We start from the raw sequence: 20,050 nt of genomic DNA on the forward strand, positions 1-20,050 counted from the left end.
CCAAAAATTCTGAGATTTCCATTTCCAACAACAACATTTTTCTGTCAAGATAGAACTGCCAAAGGGGGAGGAGTTGCAATCCACTGCAGAGATAGCCTGCAAAGTTCTGCCATACTTTCCAGGTTTATGCCCAAACAGTTTGAGCTTCTAATTTAAAAAAATTATCTCTCCAGAAATAAGTCTCTCACTGTTGCCGCCTGTTATAGACCCCCATCAGCTCCCAGCTGTGCCCAGGACACCATGTGTGAAATGACTGCACCCCATCTATCTTCAGAGTTCGTTCTGCTAGGTGACCTAAACTGCTAGGTGACCTAAACTGGGATATGCTTAACACCCCGGCAGTCCTACAATCTAAGTTAGATGCCCTCCATCTCACACAAGTTATCAAGGAATCCACCAGGTACAACCCTAAATCCATTAACATGAGCACCCTCATAGATATTATCCTGACCAACTTGCCCTCCAAATACCCCTCCGCTGTTTTCAATCAGGATCTCAGTGATCACTGCCTCATTCCCTGCATCCGCTATGGGTCCGCGGTCAAACAACCACCCCTCATCACTGTCAAACACTTCTGCGAGTAGGCCTTTCTAATCGACCTGGATACCTGGAAGGATATTGACCTCATTCCGTCAGTCGAGGATGCCTGGTTGTTCTTTAAAAGTAATTTCCTCACCATCATAAATATGCATGCCCCTTTCAAAAAAATGTAGAACTAAGAACAGATATAGCCCTTGGTTCACTCCAGACCTGACTGCCCTCGACCAGCACAAAAACATCCTGTGGCTGACTGCACTAGCATCGAATAGTCTCCACGATATGCAACTTTTCAGGGAAATCAGGAACCAATACACGCAGTCAGTCAGGAAAGCTAGGCTAGCTTTTTCAAACAAAAATTTGCATCCTGTAGCTCTAACTCCAAAATGTTTTGGGACACTGTAAAGTCCATGGAGAATAAGAGCACCTCCTCCCAGCTGCTCACTGCACTGAGGCTAGGTAACACTGTCACCACCGATAAATCCACGATAATCGAGAATTACAATAAACATTTCTCTACGGCTGGCCATGCTTTCCTCCTGGCTTTCGACTCTGTCAATCACCGTATCCTTATCGGCAGACTCAACAGCCTTGGTTTCTCAAATGACTGCCTCGCCTGGTTCACCATCTACTTCTCAGACAGAGTTCAGTGTTTCAAATTGGAGGGCCTATTGTCCGAACCTCTGGCAGTCTCTATGGGGGTACCACAGGGTTCAATTCTCAGGCCAACTCTTTTCTCTGTATATATCAACGGTGTCGCTCTTGCTGCGGGGGATTCCCTGATCCACCTCTACGCAGACGACACCATTCTGTATACATCTGGCCCTTCTTTGGACACTGTGTTAACTAACCTCCAAACGAGCTTCAATGCCATACAACACTCCTTCCGTGGCCTCCAACTGCTCTTAAACGCTAGTAAAACCAAATGCATGCTTTTCAACCGTTTGCTGCCCGCACCCGCCTGCCCGACTAGCATCACTGCTCTGGACGGTTCTGACTTAGAATATGTGGACAACTATAAATACCTAGGTGTCTGGCTGGACTGTAAACTCTCCTTCCAGACTCATATTAAACATCTCCAATCCAAAATCAAATCTAGAATCGGCTTTCTATTTCGCAACAAAGCCTCCTTCACTCACGCCGCCAAACATACCCTCATAAAACTGACTATCCTACCGATCCTCGACTTCTGCGATGTCATTTACAAAATAGCTTCCAATACTCTACTCAGCAAACTGGATGTAGTCTATCCCAGTGCCATTCGCTTTGTCACCAAAGCTCCTTATACCACCCACCACTGCGACCTGTATGCTCTAGTCGCCAGACTCACTGGCTCCAGGTCATCTATAAGTCTATGCTAGGTAAAGCTCTGCTTTATCTCAGCTCACTGGTCACCATAAAAACACCCACCAGTAGCACGCGCTCTAGCAGGTATATCTCACTGGTCGTCCCCAAAGCCAACACCTCCTTTGGCCGCCTTCCCTTCCAGTTGTCTGCTGCCAATGACTGGAACGAATTGCAAAAATCGCTGAAACTGGAGACTTATATGTCCCTCACTAACTTTAAACATCAGCTATCTGAGCAGCTAACCGATCGCTGCAGCTGTGCATAGCCCATCTGTAAATAGCCCACCCAATCTACCTACCTCATCCCCATATTGTTTGAATGTACTTTTCTGCTCTTTTGCACACCAGTATTTCTACTTGCACATCATCATCTGCTCATCTATCACTCCAGTGCTAATTTGCTAAACTGTAATTACTTCACTACTATGGCCTATTTATTGTCTTACCTCCTCACGCCATTTTGACACAATGTATATAGACTTTCTTTTTTTTCTATTGTGTTACTGACTGTACGCTTGTTTATTCCATGTGTAACTCTGTTGTTGTTTGTGTCACACTGCTTTGGCTTTATCTTGGCCAGGTCGCAGTTGTAAATGTGAACTTGTTCTCAACTAGCTTACCTGGTTAAATAAAGGTGAAATATATATCGATTTTTTTAAATGTAAGTATTCAATGTTTTATTTGTTGAATATTTTAATGTTTTATTATTTTATTTAACCAGGTAGGCAAGTTGAGAACAAGTTCTCATTTACAATTGCGACCTGGCCAAGATAAAGCAAAGCAGTTCGACACATACAACAACACAGAGTTACACATGGAGTAAAACAAACATACAGTCAATAATACAGTATAAACAGGTCTATCTATATACGATGTGAGCAAATGAGGTGAGATAAGGGAGGTAAAGGCAAAAAAAGGCCATGGTGGCAAAGTAAATACAATATAGCAAGGAAATCACTGGAATGGTAGATTTGCAGTGGAAGAATGTGCAAAGTAGAAATAAAAATAATGGGGTGCAAAGGAGCAAAATAAATAAATAAATAAAATAAATACAGTAGGGAAAGAGGTAGTTGTTTGGGCTAAATTATAGGTGGGCTATGTACAGGTGCAGTAATCTGTGAGCTGCTCTGACAGTTGGTGCTTAAAGCTAGTGAGGGAGATAAGTGTTTCCAGTTCAGAGATTTTTGTAGTTCGTTCCAGTCATTGGCAGCAGAGAACTGGAAACACTGCCAAAGAAAGAATTGGTTTTGGGGGTAACTAGAGAGATATACCTGCTGGAGCGTGTGCTACAGGTGGGTGATGCAATGGTGACCAGCGAGCTGAGATAAGGGGGGACTTTACCTAGCAGGGTCTTGTGTATTTGGAAACAGTATTTTAAATACTTATTTCAAATACTATTCACCTGGGTTAAATCCATGGGAGTGTATTTGAGTCTGTGTATTTGAGTATTTCAAATACAATTTGGCAGATTATTTAGTTTTTACAAATACAATTCAAATACTCAAATAAAAGTACTTGTTTTGAGCTGTGTATTAAATACCAGCTACTGAATACACATGTATTTGAACCCAGATCTGTGAGAGAAAGAATTAAGGAAAGCTTTGAGAATGTACAGACTCAGTGAGCATGGCCTTGCTATTGAGAAAGGCCATGGTAGGCAGACATGGTTCTCAAGAGAAAACAAGCTATGTGCACACTGCCCACAGAATGAGGTGGAAACTTAGCTGCACTTCATAACCTCCTGCCCAATGTATGACCATATTAGAGACACATATTTCCCTCAGATTACACAAAGCATTCCAAAGCAAATCCAATTTTGATAAACTTCCACATCTATTGGGTGAAATACCACAGTATGCCATCACAGCAGCAAGGGCAACCAGTGAAGAACACTATTGTACATTTTTTATTTTATTTAACCTTTATTTAACGAGGCAAGTCAGTTAAGAACAAATTCTTATTTACAATGATGGCCTACCAAAGGGCAAAAGGCGTCCTGCTGGGATGGGGGCCTGGAATTTAAAAAATAAATACAATATAAATATAGGACAAAACACACATCACAACAAGAGAGACACAACACCACATAAAGAGAGACCTAAGACAACAACGTAACAAGGCAGCAAAACATGATTACACAGCATGGTAGCAACACAACATGACAACAACATGGTAGCAGCACAACATGGTAGCACTACAAAACAAGGTACAAACATTATTGGGCAAAGTCAACAGCACAAAAGTCAATAAGGTAGAGAAAACAATACATCGCACAAAGCAGCCACAACTGTCAGTAAGTGTCCAGGATTGAGTGTTTGAATGAAGACATGGAGATAAAACTGTCCAGTTTGAGTGTTTGTTGCAGCTCGTTCCAGTCGCTAGCTGCAGCGAACTGAAAAGAGGAGCGACCCAGGGATGCGTATGCTTTGGGGACCTTTAACAGAATGTGACTGGCAGAACGAGTGTTGTATGTGGAGGATGAGGGCTGCAGTAGATATCTCAGATAGGGGGGAGTGAGGCCTAAGAGGGTTTTATAAATAAGCATCAACTAGTGGGTCTTGCGACGAGTATACAGAGATGACCAGTTTACAGAGGAGTATAGAGTGCAGTGATGTGTCCTATAAGGAGCATTTTTGGCAAATATGATGGCCCAATGGTAAAGAACATCTAGCCACTTGAGAGCACCCTTACCTGACGATCTATAAATTATGTCTCCGTAATCTAGCATGGGTAGTATGGTCATCTGAATCAGGGTTAGTTTGGCAGCTGGGGTGAAAGAAGAGCGATTACGATTGAGGAAACCAAGTCTAGATTTAACTTTAGCCTGCAGCTTTGATATGTGCTGAGAGAAGGATAGTGTACTGTCTAGCCATACTCCCAAGTACTTGTATGAGGTGACTACCTCAAGCTCTAAACCCTCAGAGGTAGTAATAACACCTGTGGGAAGAGGGGCATTCTTCTTACCAAATGACCTTTGTTTTGGAGGTGTTCAAGGTTAAGGTTAAGGGTAGAGAAAGCTTGTTGGACACTATGAAAGCTTTGTTATAGAGCATTTAACACAAAATAAAGTAACTAAACTTTGGCCTTTCCGATAGCCTGAGTGCACTTATTTCTCATTTGCCTGAACGATACCCAGTCAGTCTGAGTATGCGTGTGCCGAGCCTTTCGCCAAATGTAATTCTTGAGGCGGAGTAACTCTGCAAGATCACGGTCGAACCAGGGGCTGAACCTGTTTTTAATTCTCATTTTCTTTATGGGGGCGTGTTTGTTAACAATACCACTGAAAATATCAAAAAAGAAGGTTCAAGTGTCTTCGACAGAGTGGATCAAGCTGATTCTATACCAATTTACAGAGGCCAGTTCATGAAGGAAGGCTTGCTCATTAAAGTTTTGTGGCAAGCGTCTATGACATATCAGGACAGGTCATTTCACTGAGCAGCCTTTACGAACACAGGTTATAAAACAGTGATCACTAAGATCATTACAGAAAACACCAGACTAATAATCAGGATTATTTGTGAGGATAACATTGAGGAGAGGAGCATTTTCTGGGTGTTTGGAGTCATACCTCGTGGGATTGGTAATAATCTGAGAAAGATTTAGGGAGTCCTATTACTTTAGGACTTGGTGAGGTGGGTTAAGTATGTCCCAGTTTAGGTCACCTAGCAGGACAAATGCAGACTTAGTGTAAGGGGCCAGGAGAGAGCTTAGGACAGGTAGGGTACAGGCCAGTGCTGATGGTGGACGATAGCTATTTGAATGTTTAATGCTTAAAACCAGCAAATAAAATTGTTTGGGGACAGATTTGGTGGAGACAACCGAGCACTGAAGGTGATCATTGGTAAAGATTGCCAGTCCCCCACCTTTGGAAGATCTGTCTTGCCGAAAAAGGTTATAATCAGAAATGTTAACATCAGTATTCAAAACACTGTTCCTTAACCACGTCTCAGTAATGACCAACACATCTGGATTGGAGCTGTGAACCCACACATTCAATTGATCCATTTTAGGTAATAAGCTTATAGTGTTAACGTGCAGAAAACCCAGGCTTTTACGAGATAACAAATCAGTGAAGCAGATATCAGAGCACAAGTCAGAATTGGGTCTAGCAACTGTAGGTGGGCCAGGATGTACATGCACATTTCCAGATATCATCAACAGTAATACAATCAAGGCACGGCAGAGGACAGAGAGAGCTCTGCAGTGTTGATTTATGACATCTGAATGTGCATCAGATGGCAACAAGATCATATTGTACAGCAATTTCATCAGGTAACCTGAACACAAAGCCAACGAGAGGTAAATACAACCCATATTTATGTTTATTTATTTTCCCTTTTGTATATAGTCATAATATGACATTTGAAATGTCTCTATTCCTTTGGAACTTTAGTGAGTGTATTGTTTACTGTTCATTTTTGATTATTTCACTTTTGTTTATTATCTATTTCACTTGCTTGGCAATGTAAACATATGCTTCCAATGCCAATAAAGCCCATTGAATTGATGGAGAGAGAGAGATGGCTCTCGCTACCTTGAGCTTGGCACAGGAATAATGAAATAAGTGAATTGGCTCTGAAGTACTCTCAGGGCGCCCTGATTCATGAAGTAGGAAGGAGAGGGACAAAGAACAGGAAAACAGAAACATCCACAGTAATCTTGAGTTGCCATGGTGAGAATTAAATTATCCTTCTCCCTAACAAAACATTTACCTTTACATTTGAGTAATTTTGTAGAAGCTCTTACCCAGAACCACTTGCAAGTCGGTGCATTCACAGTAACTTTTACTCAATAAAGCAGCCATTGGCAAAGTCAGTGCTAGTAAGAAAAGACACGTGTTAGTGCAAGAAATCGAAGGGGGATACGAAGTCAGTTGCACAACTGAATGCATTCACCCAAAATGTATCTTCCATATTTAACCCAACCCCTCTGAATCAGAGAGGTGCGGGGCGCTGCCATATCGACATCCACATCATCGGCACCGGGGGGACAGTTTTTGTTGGGGGTTATCCACCTAGCCATCTCTGGGAATTGAACCAGCGACCTTTCGACTTAGTGGCCCAATGCTCTTAACTGCTCGGCTAAAGACACAGAGAAGTAGCCAAATCTTCCAAAAGCTCTAACGGTTTGTCTAACTTGTTGGGGGTAGTGGTCAAAACGGACATTGTTTGCAAAAATGGTCAAGAGTGGTCTTCAAAATGGTTGGATTTGGATACAATTTCCTGGTGAATTTAGTTAGTGTGGCGAGTGGCACAGTGGTCTAAGACACTGCATCTCAGTGCAAGAGGTGTCACTGCAGTACCTGGTTTGAATCCAGGCTGCATCACATCTGGCCGTGATTGGGAGTCCCATAGGACGAGGCACAATTAGCTCAGCGTCGTCCAGGTTTGGCCGGGGTAGACCATCATTGTAGATAAGAATTTGTTCTTTACCGACTTGCCTAGTTAAATAAATCAAATAAAAGTGTTGTTCCCACAGCAACCACTGCTGCAGTTGATGGACATAGAAAACATCTTTCCTTTGTGTTACACCAATGAATCACCTCTGGGAGAATGTCAGAGCTGTGGACATTGTTCTCTTTACTCTATCCCGAATCATTTAGACCAAGCTTAGCTGGAATTTTTCCACAATTTGCCCACTGTCGTCAAATGCTTGGTTTACAGGAAAAGTATTTGTGCAAGGTCTGTGCGCATAGCCAGTGAACTTGAGTGAACGAGTCTAAACCTCTCCCTCAACGTGATCAAGACAAAGGAGATGATTGTGGACTACAGGAAAAAGAGGACCGAGCACGCCCCCATTCTCATCGACGATGCTGTAGTGGAGCAGGTTGAGAGCTTCATGTTCCTTGATGTCCACATCACCAACAAACTAACATGGTCCAAGCACACCATGACAGTCGTGAAGAGGGCACGACAAACCTATTTCCCCTCAGGAGACTGAAAAGATTTGGCATGGGTCCTCAGATCCGCAAAAGGTTCTACAGCTGCACCATCAAGAGCATCCTGACTGGTGGCATCACTGCCTGGTATGATAACTGCGCGGCGTCCGACCGCAATGCACTACAGAGGGTAATGCGAATGGCCCAGTACATCACTGGGGCCAAGTTTCCTGCCATCCAGGACCTATATACCAGGCGGTGTCAGAGAACTCCAGCCACCCCAGTCATAGACTGTACTCTCTGCTACCGCATGGCAAGCAGTACCGGAGCGCCAATTCTAGGTCCAAGAGGCTTCTAAAAAGCTTCTACCCCCAAGCCATAAGACTCCTGAACATCTAGTCAAATGGCTACCCAGTCTATTCACATTGCCCCCCCCCCCCCCTCCCCTCTCCTCTCCACACCACTGCCACTCTCTGTTGTCATCTATGCATAGTCACTTTAATTAACTCTACCTACATGTACATACTACCTCAACTAACCGCCCCCACATTGACTCTGTACCGGTACCCTCTGTATATAGCCTCCACATTGACTCTGTACCGGTACACCCTGTATATAGCCTCCACATTGACTCTGTACCAGTACCCCCTGTATCTAGCCTCCACATTGACTCTGTACTGGTACCCCCTGTATATAGCCTCCACATTGACTCTGAAACCGGAACGCCCTGTATATAGCCTCCACATTGACTCTGTACCGGTACCCCCTGTATATAGCCTCCACATTGACTCTGTACCGGTACCCCCTGTATATAGCCTCCACATTGACTCTGTACCGGTACCCCCTGTATATAGCCTCCACATTGACTCTGTACCGGTACCCCCTGTATATAGCCTCCACATTGACTCTGTACCGTAATACCCTGTATATAGCCTCCACATTGACTCTGTACTGGTACACCCTGTATATAGCCTCCATATTGACTCTGTACTGGTACCCCCTGTATATAGCCTCCACATTGACTCTGTACCGGTACCCCCTGTATATAGCCTCCACATTGACTCTGTACCGGTACCCCCTGTATATAGCCTCCACACTGACTCTGTAGTGGTACACCCTGTATATAGCCTCCACATTGACTCTGTACCGGTACCCCCTGTATATAGCCTCCACATTGACTCTGTACCGGTACCCCCTGTATATAGCCTCCACATTGACTCTGTACCGGTACCCCCTGTATATAGCCTCCACATTGACTCTGTACCGGTACCCCCTGTATATAGCCTCCACATTGACTCTGTACCGGTACCCCCTGTATATAGCCTCCACATTGACTCTGTACCGGTACGCCCTGTATATAGCCTCCACATTGACTCTGTACCGGTACTCCCTGTGTATAGCCGCCACACTGACTCTGTACCGGTACCCCCTGTATATAGCCTCCACATTGACTCTGTAGTGGTACACCCTGTATATAGCCTCCACATTGACTCTGTACCGGTACCCCCTGTATATAGCCTCCACGTTGACTCTGTAGTGGTACACCCTGTATATAGCCTCCACATTGACTCTGTACCGGTACCCCCTGTATATAGCCTCCACATTGACTCTGTACCGGTACCCCCTGTATATAGCCTCCACATTGACTCTGTACCGGTACACCCTGTATATAGCCTCCACATTGACTCTGTACCGGTACCTCCTGTATATAGCCTCCACATTGACTCTGTACCGGTACACCCTGTATATATTGTTATTTTTTTTACTGCTCCTCTTTTATCTCTTATTCTTACCTGTATTTTTGTAAACTGCATTGTCGGTTAGGGGCTCATAAGTAAACATTTCACTGTAAGGTCTAACTGTTGTATTCGGCGCATGTGACTAATAAAATTTGATTTGATTTAAAGTGGACGGTTACTCTAGGACTCTCCAACCGGTGCTGTGTGTGTTTTTTCTAACAGACGTGGATGACTGCCAGTCCAGTCCATGTCTAAACGGAGGCACCTGCATCGACAAGATCCACTCGTTTGTCTGCCTCTGTCTGCCCAGCTACGCAGGAGACACCTGTGAGAAGGGTAAGACAGTGAATACACACTAGTCAACACATGGCGCAAGCATGGAAACACACTATAGTCAATACACACAGCCTAAACAGAGAGAGACTTTCATCTAACATACACTTCTCCAAATTATACAGGCGCATGTTATAATGGAGCTTTCAATCAAGTCTCACATTTAACCATAACTCACATTTAACCACATTTAACCATTTAACCTTATGGAAAATAATGTTGATGTTTTGTTTTTGCTACTTCTATATGTGTAGCTCTATAAACGTGTCGACAGTAAATACCTAGATACAGTATCTACAGGGATCAGGATGATGTTGCCTGTCTGCTATCAGCAGTCTACAGCAGCCGGCTGTGATCCAGATCATCTTGATCAGCATTATGTGCAGTATCGGCTTACAGCTGGATCAGCGGCTAACATCACAGTGCACTATCAATCAATCAATCAGTCAAATGTATTTATAAAGCCCTTTTTATATCAGCAGATGTCACAAAGTGTTATACAGAAACCCAGCCTAAAACCCCAAATAGCAAGCAATGCAGGTGTAGAAGAACAGTGGCTGGGAAAAACTCCCTAGAAAGGCAGGACCCTAGGAAGAAACCTAGAGAGGAACCAGGCTCTGAGGGGTGGCCAGTCCTCTTCTGGCTGTGTTCTTATAGCCATTAGCCGTACCCTTATCATACTCTGCTCCTCTGGTGATGTAGAGGTTAACCCAGGCCCTGCAGCCCCTAGCTTCACTCCCATTCCCCAGGCGCTCTCATTTGTTGACTTCTGTAACCGAAATAGCCTTGGTTTCATGCATGTTAACATTTGAAGCCTCCTCCCTAAGTTTGTTTTATACACTGCTTTAGCACACTCTGCCAACCCGGATATCCTAGCCTTGTCTGAATCCTGGATTAGGAAGGCCACCAAAAACCCTGAAATTTCAATCCCTAACTATAACATTTTCCGACAAGATAGAATTGCCAAAGGGGGCAGAGTTGCAATCTACTGCAGAGATAGCCTGCAGAGTTCTGTCTTACTATCCAGGTCTGTGCCCAAACAATTTGAGCTTATACTTTTAAAAATCCACCTTTCCAGAAACAAGTCTCTCACCATTGCCGCTTGCTATAGACCACCTTCTGACCCCAGCTGTGCTCTGGACACCATATGTGAATTGATTGCCCCCCATCTATCTTCAGAGCTCGTGCTGTTAGGTGACCTAAACTGGGACATGCTTAACACCCAGGCCATCCTACAATCTAAGCTTGATGCCCTCAATCTCACACAAATGATCAATGAACCTACCAGGTACAACCCCAAATCCGTAAACACAGGCACCCTCATAGATATCATCCTAACCAACCTGCCCTCCAAATACACATCTGCTGTCTTCAACCAGGATGTCAGCGATCACTGCCTCATTGCTTGCATCCGTAATGGATCTGTGGTCAAACGACCACCCCTCATCACTGTCAAACGCTCCCTAAAACACTTCAGCGAGCAGGCCTTTCTAATTGACCTGGCCCGGGTATCCTGGAAGGGTATTGACCTTAATCCATCAGTAGAAGATGCCTGGCTATTCTTTAAAAGTGCTTTCCTCACAATCTTAAATAAGCATGCCCCATTCAAAGAAATTTGAACCAGGAACAGATATAGCCCGTGGTTCGTTCCAGACCTGACTGCCCTTGACCAGCACAAAAACATCCTGTGACGTACGGCATTAGCATTGAATAGCCCCCACGATATACCACTTTTCAGGGAAGTTAGGAACCAATGTACACAGGCAGTTAGGAAAGCAAACGCTAGCCTTTTCAAACAGAAATTTGCATTTTGCAGCACAAACTCCAAAAAGATCTGGGATACTGTAAACTCCATGGAGAATATGAGCACCTCCTCCCAGCTGCCCACTGCACTGAGGCTAGGAAACACTGTCACCACCGATAAATCCACAATAATTAAAAATTTCAATAAGCATTTACCCAGGTCAACAGCCCTGCAACCCCCACAGCAACTTGCGCAAACCTCCACCATTTCTCCTTCACTCAAATGTTCTGAAAGAGCTGCAAAATCTGGACCCCTACAAATCAGCAGTGCTAGACAATCTGGACCCTCTCTTTCTAAAATTATCAGCCGAAATTGTTGCAACCTCCTATTACTAGCCTTTTCAACCTCTCTTTCGTATCGTCTGAGATCCCCAAAGATTGAAAAGCTGCAGCGGTCATCCCCCTCTTCAAAGGGAGAGGCTCTCTAGATCCAAACTGCTACAGACCTATATCTATCCTACCCTGCCTTTTTAAGGTCTTTGAAAGCCACGTTAACACACAGATCACCAACCATTTCGAATCCCACCGTACCTTCTCCGCTATGCAATCTGGTTTCCGAGCTGGTCATAGGTGCACCTCAGCCACGCTCGAGGTCCTAAACGATATCATAACCGCCAATGATGAGAGACAATACTGTGCAGCTGTATTCATCCATCTGACCAAGGTTTTTGACTCTGTCAATCACCACATTTTTATCGGCAGACTCAACAGCCTTGGTTTCTCAGATGACTGCCCCGCCTGGTTTACCAACTACTTCTCAGATAAGAGTTCAGTGTGTCAAATCGGAGGGCCTGTTGTCCTGACCTCTGGCAGGCTCTTTGGGGGTGACACAGGGTTAGATTCTCGGGCCGACTCTTTTCTCTGTATACATCAATGATGTCGCGCTTACTGCTGGTGATTCTTTGATCCACCTCTACGCAGACAACACCCTTCTGTATACTTCTGGCCCTTCTTTGGACACTGTGTTAACTAACCTCCAGACAAGCTTCAATGCCACACAACTCTCCTTCCATGGCTTCCAACTGCTCTTACAGTTTTTCTCAATTGCTAAAACACAACCTTGCTCCATTTCCTGAAAACATTAAACACAAAACCTCATCTTCAGGCACTATTTACATAACCTCTGACTCCTCTCGCAAAAATGAAACATTCGCCTCAAAACAGTTTTACCTGTGTTCAAAATCAAACACTGCTCTCAAATCATAAACAAAGTGATCAAAATGATATACACTCTCAAGCAGTCAGTAAACAATACACCGAAAAATAGAAAACACATTGTTCAAAACATACAATTCTCAGGGAGAAGTACATTTTTAATCTAAAAAAATATTCATATTTTTCCGTCATTGTCTTTTGATGAACGAAAACATGTTCTATCACAGTAGCTCAAAATTTATCAGAAATTACTACTCTGCTTTGCTCTTTGCAATTTTGTTTTTTGTTCTTCCTCCTCCCTGTACCCCTATTTGTACAGTACTGTACCCTGCATCTCACAAACTTGTCCTTTGTCTCTGTGATACTGTAATTCTTGTTCTTTGTTGGTATGAACCTGCAACCAGTCCAAATCTATTGAGCAGTCAGTACTGTTAATAAATGGAAAGCACAATGTTCAGGGCCATACAATTTGTCCATTGTACAGTATACAGCCTACAATGCACTGTACTACAGTATGCAATACTAAAAGGGACAAAAACCAAAGGAACGAGGGAAGAAGCCTCTTGTGTGCCGTATCCAGCCCTGACATGATTCCTCACCTATATCACCACAGGCTAAATCAATGGCTTGCAGCAGATTTACTCTGGTGTAGGGTTGTCTATCATACACTTTCCATCTCCAAGAGGAGAAAAACTCCTCAATCGGATTCAAGAAAGGTGAGTATGGAGGGAGGTACAAGTTCATAAACTGCCCATTGATGTTAAACCATTCCCTTACCTGAGCAGCTCGGTGGAAACTGACATTGTCCCACACTATCACATAGGTGGGAATGAGATTCTCATTTAGCTCTTGACCCTGCTGCTCTTGAACCTGCTGCTCAAATAAAATATCTCTTAGAATGGCAACAAGTCTTAGAAGGTGCTGGGTGTTATATAGCCTGAGTGTAACATGGTGATGTAGAACACCATGGTTGCTGATAGCAGCACAGATTGTGACATTGCCACCTCGTTGACCAGGGACTTCAACAATGGCCCGCTGTCCAATCATGTTTTGGCCTCTCCTTCTCCTCTTTGTTAGATTGAAGCCTGCTTCATTGACAAAGATGAACTCATGGGGTCTGTCCAAGGATTCCAAGGCAAATATTGTCTGTGTAGAAATACAATATACTGTATGTAGGATTTTGTAAGTCGTACAGAGACAGTGCCATACTGTAGAGTACAATTAGGCTTCTGATTCACATAAATTGTATGTCTTGAAGAGTAATGTCATTCACATAGTATGTGTTAGTATTGTAGACAATCTGGATTACAGTAAATGTTTCTGAATGTATACTTACAGTGCCTTGCGAAAGTATTCGGCCCCCTTGAACTTTGCGAACTTTTGCCACATTTCAGGCTTCAAACATAAAGATATAAAACTGTATTTTTTTTGAAGAATCAACAACAAGTGGGACACAATCATGAAGTGGAACTTTTTTAACAAATCAAAAACTGAAAAATTGGGCGTGCAAAATTATTCAGCCCCTTTGTAGCGCCACCTTTTGCTGCGATTACAGCTGTAAGTCGCTTGGGGTATGTCTCTATCAGTTTTGCACATCGAGAGACTGAACATTTTTCCCATTCCTCCTTGCAAAACAGCTGGCCATTCTTGGCCATTCTAACACCTGGATATGTTTATTTTTGAACCATTCCATTGTAGATTTTGCTTTATGTTTTGGATCATTGTCTTGTTGGAAGACAAATCTCCGTCCCAGTCTCAGGTCTTTTGCAGACTCCATCAGGTTTTCTTCCAGAATGGTCCTGTATTTGGCTCCATCCATCTTCCCATCAATTTTAACCATCTTCCCTGTCCCTGCTGAAGAAAAGCAGGCCCAAACCATGCTGATGCTGCCACCACCATGTTTGACAGTGGGTATGGTGTGTTCAGGGTGATGAGCTGTGTTGCTTTTACGCCAAACATAACGTTTTGCATTGTTGCCAAAAAGTTCAATTTTGGTTTCATCTGACCAGAGCACCTTCTTCCACATGTTTGGTGTGTCTCCCAGGTGGCTTGTGGCAAACTTTAAACTACACTTTTTATGGATATCTTTAAGAAATGGCTTTCTTCTTGCCACTCTTCCATAAAGGCCAGATTTGTGCAATATACGACTGATTGTTGTCCTATGGACAGAGTCTCCCACCTCAGCTGTAGATCTCTGCAGTTCATCCAGAGTGATCATGGGCCTCTTGGCTGCATCTCTGATCAGTCTTCTCCTTGTAGGACCATGCCAACTATAACGGCCTCTTGCTCCCGAGTGAATATAGCTGTCCTTCCACCTGCATGTGGCAGCCTTGCAATTCTACAAAAAGTAGTTGAGCAGTTACAAAACATATTCATGCAGTACAATACATACAGTGATTAACTTTACAAATGTCTATTGAAACAGCTGCATATAGTGTAGTACAGTAAATTTGCAATTACAAAAATACAGTAGTATACTGTACCTGTTCTCTTCTCTGAATGTCCTCACTATGGTGGACACAGAAAATCGGCTCAAATTGGGTTGCACTCTAAGTCCTGCTTCCCTCATTGTCAGTCCATGGACAAGAACATGGTCTATAACTGTTGCTTGAATTTTATCAGATATTTCCACTCTTTATCTTCCTCTTCCTCTTCGTCCTCCTCTTCGTCTTTCTTGCCCTCCTCCTCGTCGCCCACCTCGCATACGCACTCGTCCTCGTCCTCTCACATTGTTTCTTCTATCCATTCTCAGACTTTCTCCTTCCCACCTTCAACATCCTGTTTGCTCTCTGAACTGGCTTATATAGGTTGTGTCGCATCATTTGAAACAGGTTAAATCAATTTTGAGTGCTTGTGTTCAATCAATGACATGTCTTCTCTACTTGTATTTGATTGCCACTTGTGTTTACCAGTATGGATGACATGTGCATTAGAGTGCAGAATGTGTTTTGAGAATGAGAATGTGTTTAGAGTTTTGCTGAAAAGACTAAGTGAGATCTGAAAATGGTGTTTTACCATGTGAAATGGTTTAAGGTATTGACAACAGACTGCATAATTAGCTAAATGAGTCCAGGCAACTGAGAACTTTGTTCAGCCAATGGGTTTTAGTGTTTTAGCAATTGAGAAAAACTGTGAATGCAAGTAAAATTAAATCAAACGATCGCTGCCCATACCTGCCCGTCCGTCCAGCGTCACTACTCTGGACGGTTCGGACTTAGAATATGTGGACAACTACAAATACCTAGGTGTCTGGTTAGACTGTAAACTCTCCTTCCAGACTCACATTAAGCATCTCCAATCCAAAATTAAATCTAGAATCTGCTTCCTATTTCGCAACAAAGCATCCTTCACTCATGCTGCCAAACATACCCTCGTAAAACTAACTATCCTACCGATCAGATTGACTTTGGTGATGTCATTTACAAAATAGCCTCCAACACGCTACTTAGCAAATTGGATGCAGTCTATCACAGTGCCATCCGTTTTGTTACCAAAGCCTCATATACAACCCACCACTGCGACCTGTATGCTCTCGTTGGCTGGCTCTCGCTTCATATTCGTCGGCAAACCTACTGGCTCCAGATCATCTAAGTCTTTGCTAGGTAAAGCCCCACCTTATCTCAGCTCACTAGTCACCATAGCAGCACCCACCTGTAGCACGCGCTACAGCAGGTATATTTCACTGGTCACCCCCAAAGCTAAATCCTACTTTGGCCTCCTTTCCTTCCAGTTCTCTGCTGCCAATGACTGGAACGAATTGCAAAAATCACTGAAGCTGGAGACTCATATCTCCCTCACTAACTTTAAGCACCAGCTGTCAGAGCAGCTCACAGATCACTGCAATTGTACATAGCCCATCTGTAAATAACCCATCCAACTACCTCATCCCCATACTGTTATTTATTTGTTTTGCTCATCTGCACCCCAGTATCTCTACTTGCACATTCATCTCTACTTGCACATTCATCTTCTGCACATCTATCACACCAGTGTTTAATTGCTAAATTGTAATAATTTTTCGCCACTGTGGCCTATTTATTGTCTTACCTCTCTTATCTTACCTCATTTGCACACACTGTATATATACTTTTTTCTATTGTGTTATTGACTGTATGTTTGTTTATTCCATGTGTAACTCTGTGTTGTTGTTTGTGTTCCTCATCTGTCTCTTTTACCTCGTCCCTGAGCTTCCTTCAATTATGCTTTGCTTTATCTTGGCCAGGTCGCAGTTGTAAATGAGAACTTGTTCTCAACTAGCCTACCTGATTAAATAAAGGTGAATTTTTTTATTTTTTTAAAGTACCTCAGGAGTAAATGTTAGTTGGCCTTTCATAGCCGATCATTAAGAGGTCTAGACAGCAGGTGCGGTAGAGAGGAGGAGAAGGTTGAAAACAGCAGGTCGGGGACAAGGTAGCACATCCGTTGAACAGGTCAGGGTTCCCTAGCCGCAGGAAGAACTGTTGAAACTGGAGCAGCAGCATGACCAGGGGGACTGGGGACAGCCAGGAGTCATCAGGCCAGATAGTCCTGAGGCATGGTCCTAGGGCTGGGAGAGAGAGAGGGAGAGAATTGGAGGGATCATACACCAGATACAACAGACTGACCCTAGTCCCCCGGTACATAGACTATTGCAGCATAGATACTGGAAACTGAGACAGGGGTGGGTCGGGGGGACACTGTGGCCCCGTCCGACGATACCCACGGACAGGACCAACCAGGCAGGATATAACCCCACCCACTTTGCCAATGCACAGCCCCCACAACACTAGAGAGATATCAACAGACCACCAACGTAGTACCCTGAGACAAGGCTGAGTATAGCCCACGAAGATCTCCTCCACCGCACAAGCCCGAGGTGGTACAAAACCGGACAGGAAGATGACGTCTGTGACTCAACCCACTCGAGTGAAGCACCCCTCCTAGGGACGGCATGGAAGAGCACTAGTAAGCCAGTGACTCAGTCCCCGTAATAGGGTCAGAGGCAGAGAATCCCAGTGGAGAGAGGGGTGCTGGACAGGCAGGACAGCAAGGGCAGTTCGTCGCTCCAGTGCCTTGCCATTCACCTTGGCACCCCTGGAGTATCACTCACTGGCTATCAGGCATTATATCTGTACCTGTCACTGTGCTGCAGAGAGCTGCCTGATATATGTACACCGAAACACACGCACGCACACACTGAAAGGAGCGCAGACACGCACACACCTCGCTGGCTTCAGAGTCAGACATCCGCCCACAACTCCTCATTTCTCCTCCCCCGTGTGTGCAGAAACACTAATAGCAATGAGGATGAATGAATACATAACCCGTAGTTATTAATGAGTCCTCGTAATGCACAATAATGAGTCCTGCCTATGCAGAAAAGGGAACAACGTGTGCTGAGAATGGAAATGCAGGATCCATGATTGTAGGTTTAGTGTTTCATTCACTCTCACAGGATCTTAACACCATTAATATGTGTCCTTACAGGTCCTGAGAGGTACAATACTGGATGGAAGGTTGAAAGGGTATATAGAATAATCTTCTCTCCTTTTGATCCACCTCTCGCTCTTCTTTTCTCTGTCACTGTCCCTCTTTTCATCTCTCTTTCCCTCCCCTATCTCTTTCACTCAATCTCTTTCTCTCTTCCTTGCCTCCTTTATCTGTCTCCCATCTTCCACACACTTACCTCTCTCGCCTATCCCTCTCTCCTCCCTCCATCCCTCCACCTCTCTCCTTTCTCCCTCTACTCTTAGATGTTGAGAGTTGTGAACATGGATGGAGGAAGTTCCATGGCCACTGCTACAGGTGCGTGTGAAAATAATACCGTTCTACAAACTTTGCATCTAAACATTCATCGCAAATCAAACAGTGTCATATACAGTGCCTTCGGAAAGTGTAGAGACCCCTTGACTTTTTCCACATTTTGTTATGTTACAGCCTTATTCTAAAATTGATTAAATATTATTTTTTCCTCAGCAATCTACGCACAACACACCATAATGATAAAGAAAAAACTGATTTTTAGAAATGTTTGTCAATTTTATTTTAAAAACATACCTTATTTACATAAGTATTCAGACCTTATGCTATGAGACTCTAAATTGAGCTCAAGTGCTTCCTGTTTCCATTGATCATCCTTGAGATGTTTCTACAACTTGATTGGAGTCCACCTGTGGTAAATTCACTTGATTGGACATGATTTGATGCACCAGTCTATATTAGGTCCCACAGTTGACAGTGCATATAAGAGCAAAAACCAAGCCATGAGGTTGAAGAAATTGTCAGTAGAGCTGATCCCAAACCATCTCAATTGGGTTGAGGTTGGGTGATTGTGGAGGCCAGGTCATCTGATGCAGCACTCCATCACTCTCCTTCTTGGTCAAATAGCCCTTACACAGCCTGGAGGTGTGTTGGGTCATTGTCCTGTTGAAAAACAAACGATAGTCCCACTAAGCCCAAACCAGATGGGATGGCGTATCGCTGCAGAATGCTGTAGTAGCCATGCTGGTTAAGTGTGACTTGAATTCTAAATAAATCACTGACAGTGTCACTAGCAAAGCATCATCACACCTCCTCCTTCATGCTTTACGGTGGGAAATACACATGTAGAGATAATCCATTCACCCACACGTATCACAAAGACACAGCGGTTGGAACCAAATATCTCAAATTTGGACTCATAAGACCAAAGGACAGATATCCAACGGTCTAATGTCCATTGCTCGTGTTTCTTGGCCCAAGCAAGTCTCTTATTATTATTAGTGTCCTTTAGTAGTGGATTCTTTGCAGCATTTTGACCATGAAGGCCTGATTCACGCCGTCTCCTCTGAACAGGTTGATGTTGAGATGTGTCAGTTACTCTGTGAAGCATTTATTTGGTCTGCAATCTGAGGTGCAGTTAACTGTAATTAACTTATCCTCTGCAGCAGAGGTAACTCTGGGTCTACCTTTCCTGTGGCGGTCCTCATGAGACAGTGCATTCATCATAGCGATTAAGTTTTTGAAATTTCCGTATTGACTGACCTTCATGTCTGAAAATAATGATGGACGGTAATTTCTCTTTGCTTATTTGAGCTGTTCTTGCCATAATATGGACTTGCTCTTTTAACAAATAGGGCTCTTCTGTATACCCCCCCTTCCTTGTCACAACACAACTGATTGGCTCTAACGCATTAAGAAGGAAATAAATTCCACAAATTAACTTTTAAAAAGGCAAACCTGTTCATTTAAATGCATTTCAGGTGACTACCTCCATGAAGCTATTTGAGAAAATGCCAAGA

The 20,050-nt window shown here is 43.7% G+C and overlaps 1 protein-coding gene across 1 annotated transcript in view; it reads left to right on the top strand.

Annotated features, from left to right (window-relative positions):
* Window positions 1-20,050, top strand: part of LOC139377419 (neurocan core protein-like) — a 49,555-nt gene that overhangs the window by 23,185 nt on the left and 6,320 nt on the right. Inside the window, exons 13-14 of the mRNA XM_071120447.1 lie at window positions 9,723-9,836; window positions 18,524-18,575. Coding sequence (XP_070976548.1) covers window positions 9,723-9,836; window positions 18,524-18,575 — 166 coding nt within the window. The remainder of the gene's footprint in view (window positions 1-9,722; window positions 9,837-18,523; window positions 18,576-20,050) is intronic.

The sequence above is a fragment of the Oncorhynchus clarkii genome, chromosome 20 (genome assembly GCF_045791955.1).
Source record: "Oncorhynchus clarkii lewisi isolate Uvic-CL-2024 chromosome 20, UVic_Ocla_1.0, whole genome shotgun sequence".
Lineage (NCBI taxonomy): Eukaryota > Metazoa > Chordata > Actinopteri > Salmoniformes > Salmonidae > Oncorhynchus > Oncorhynchus clarkii.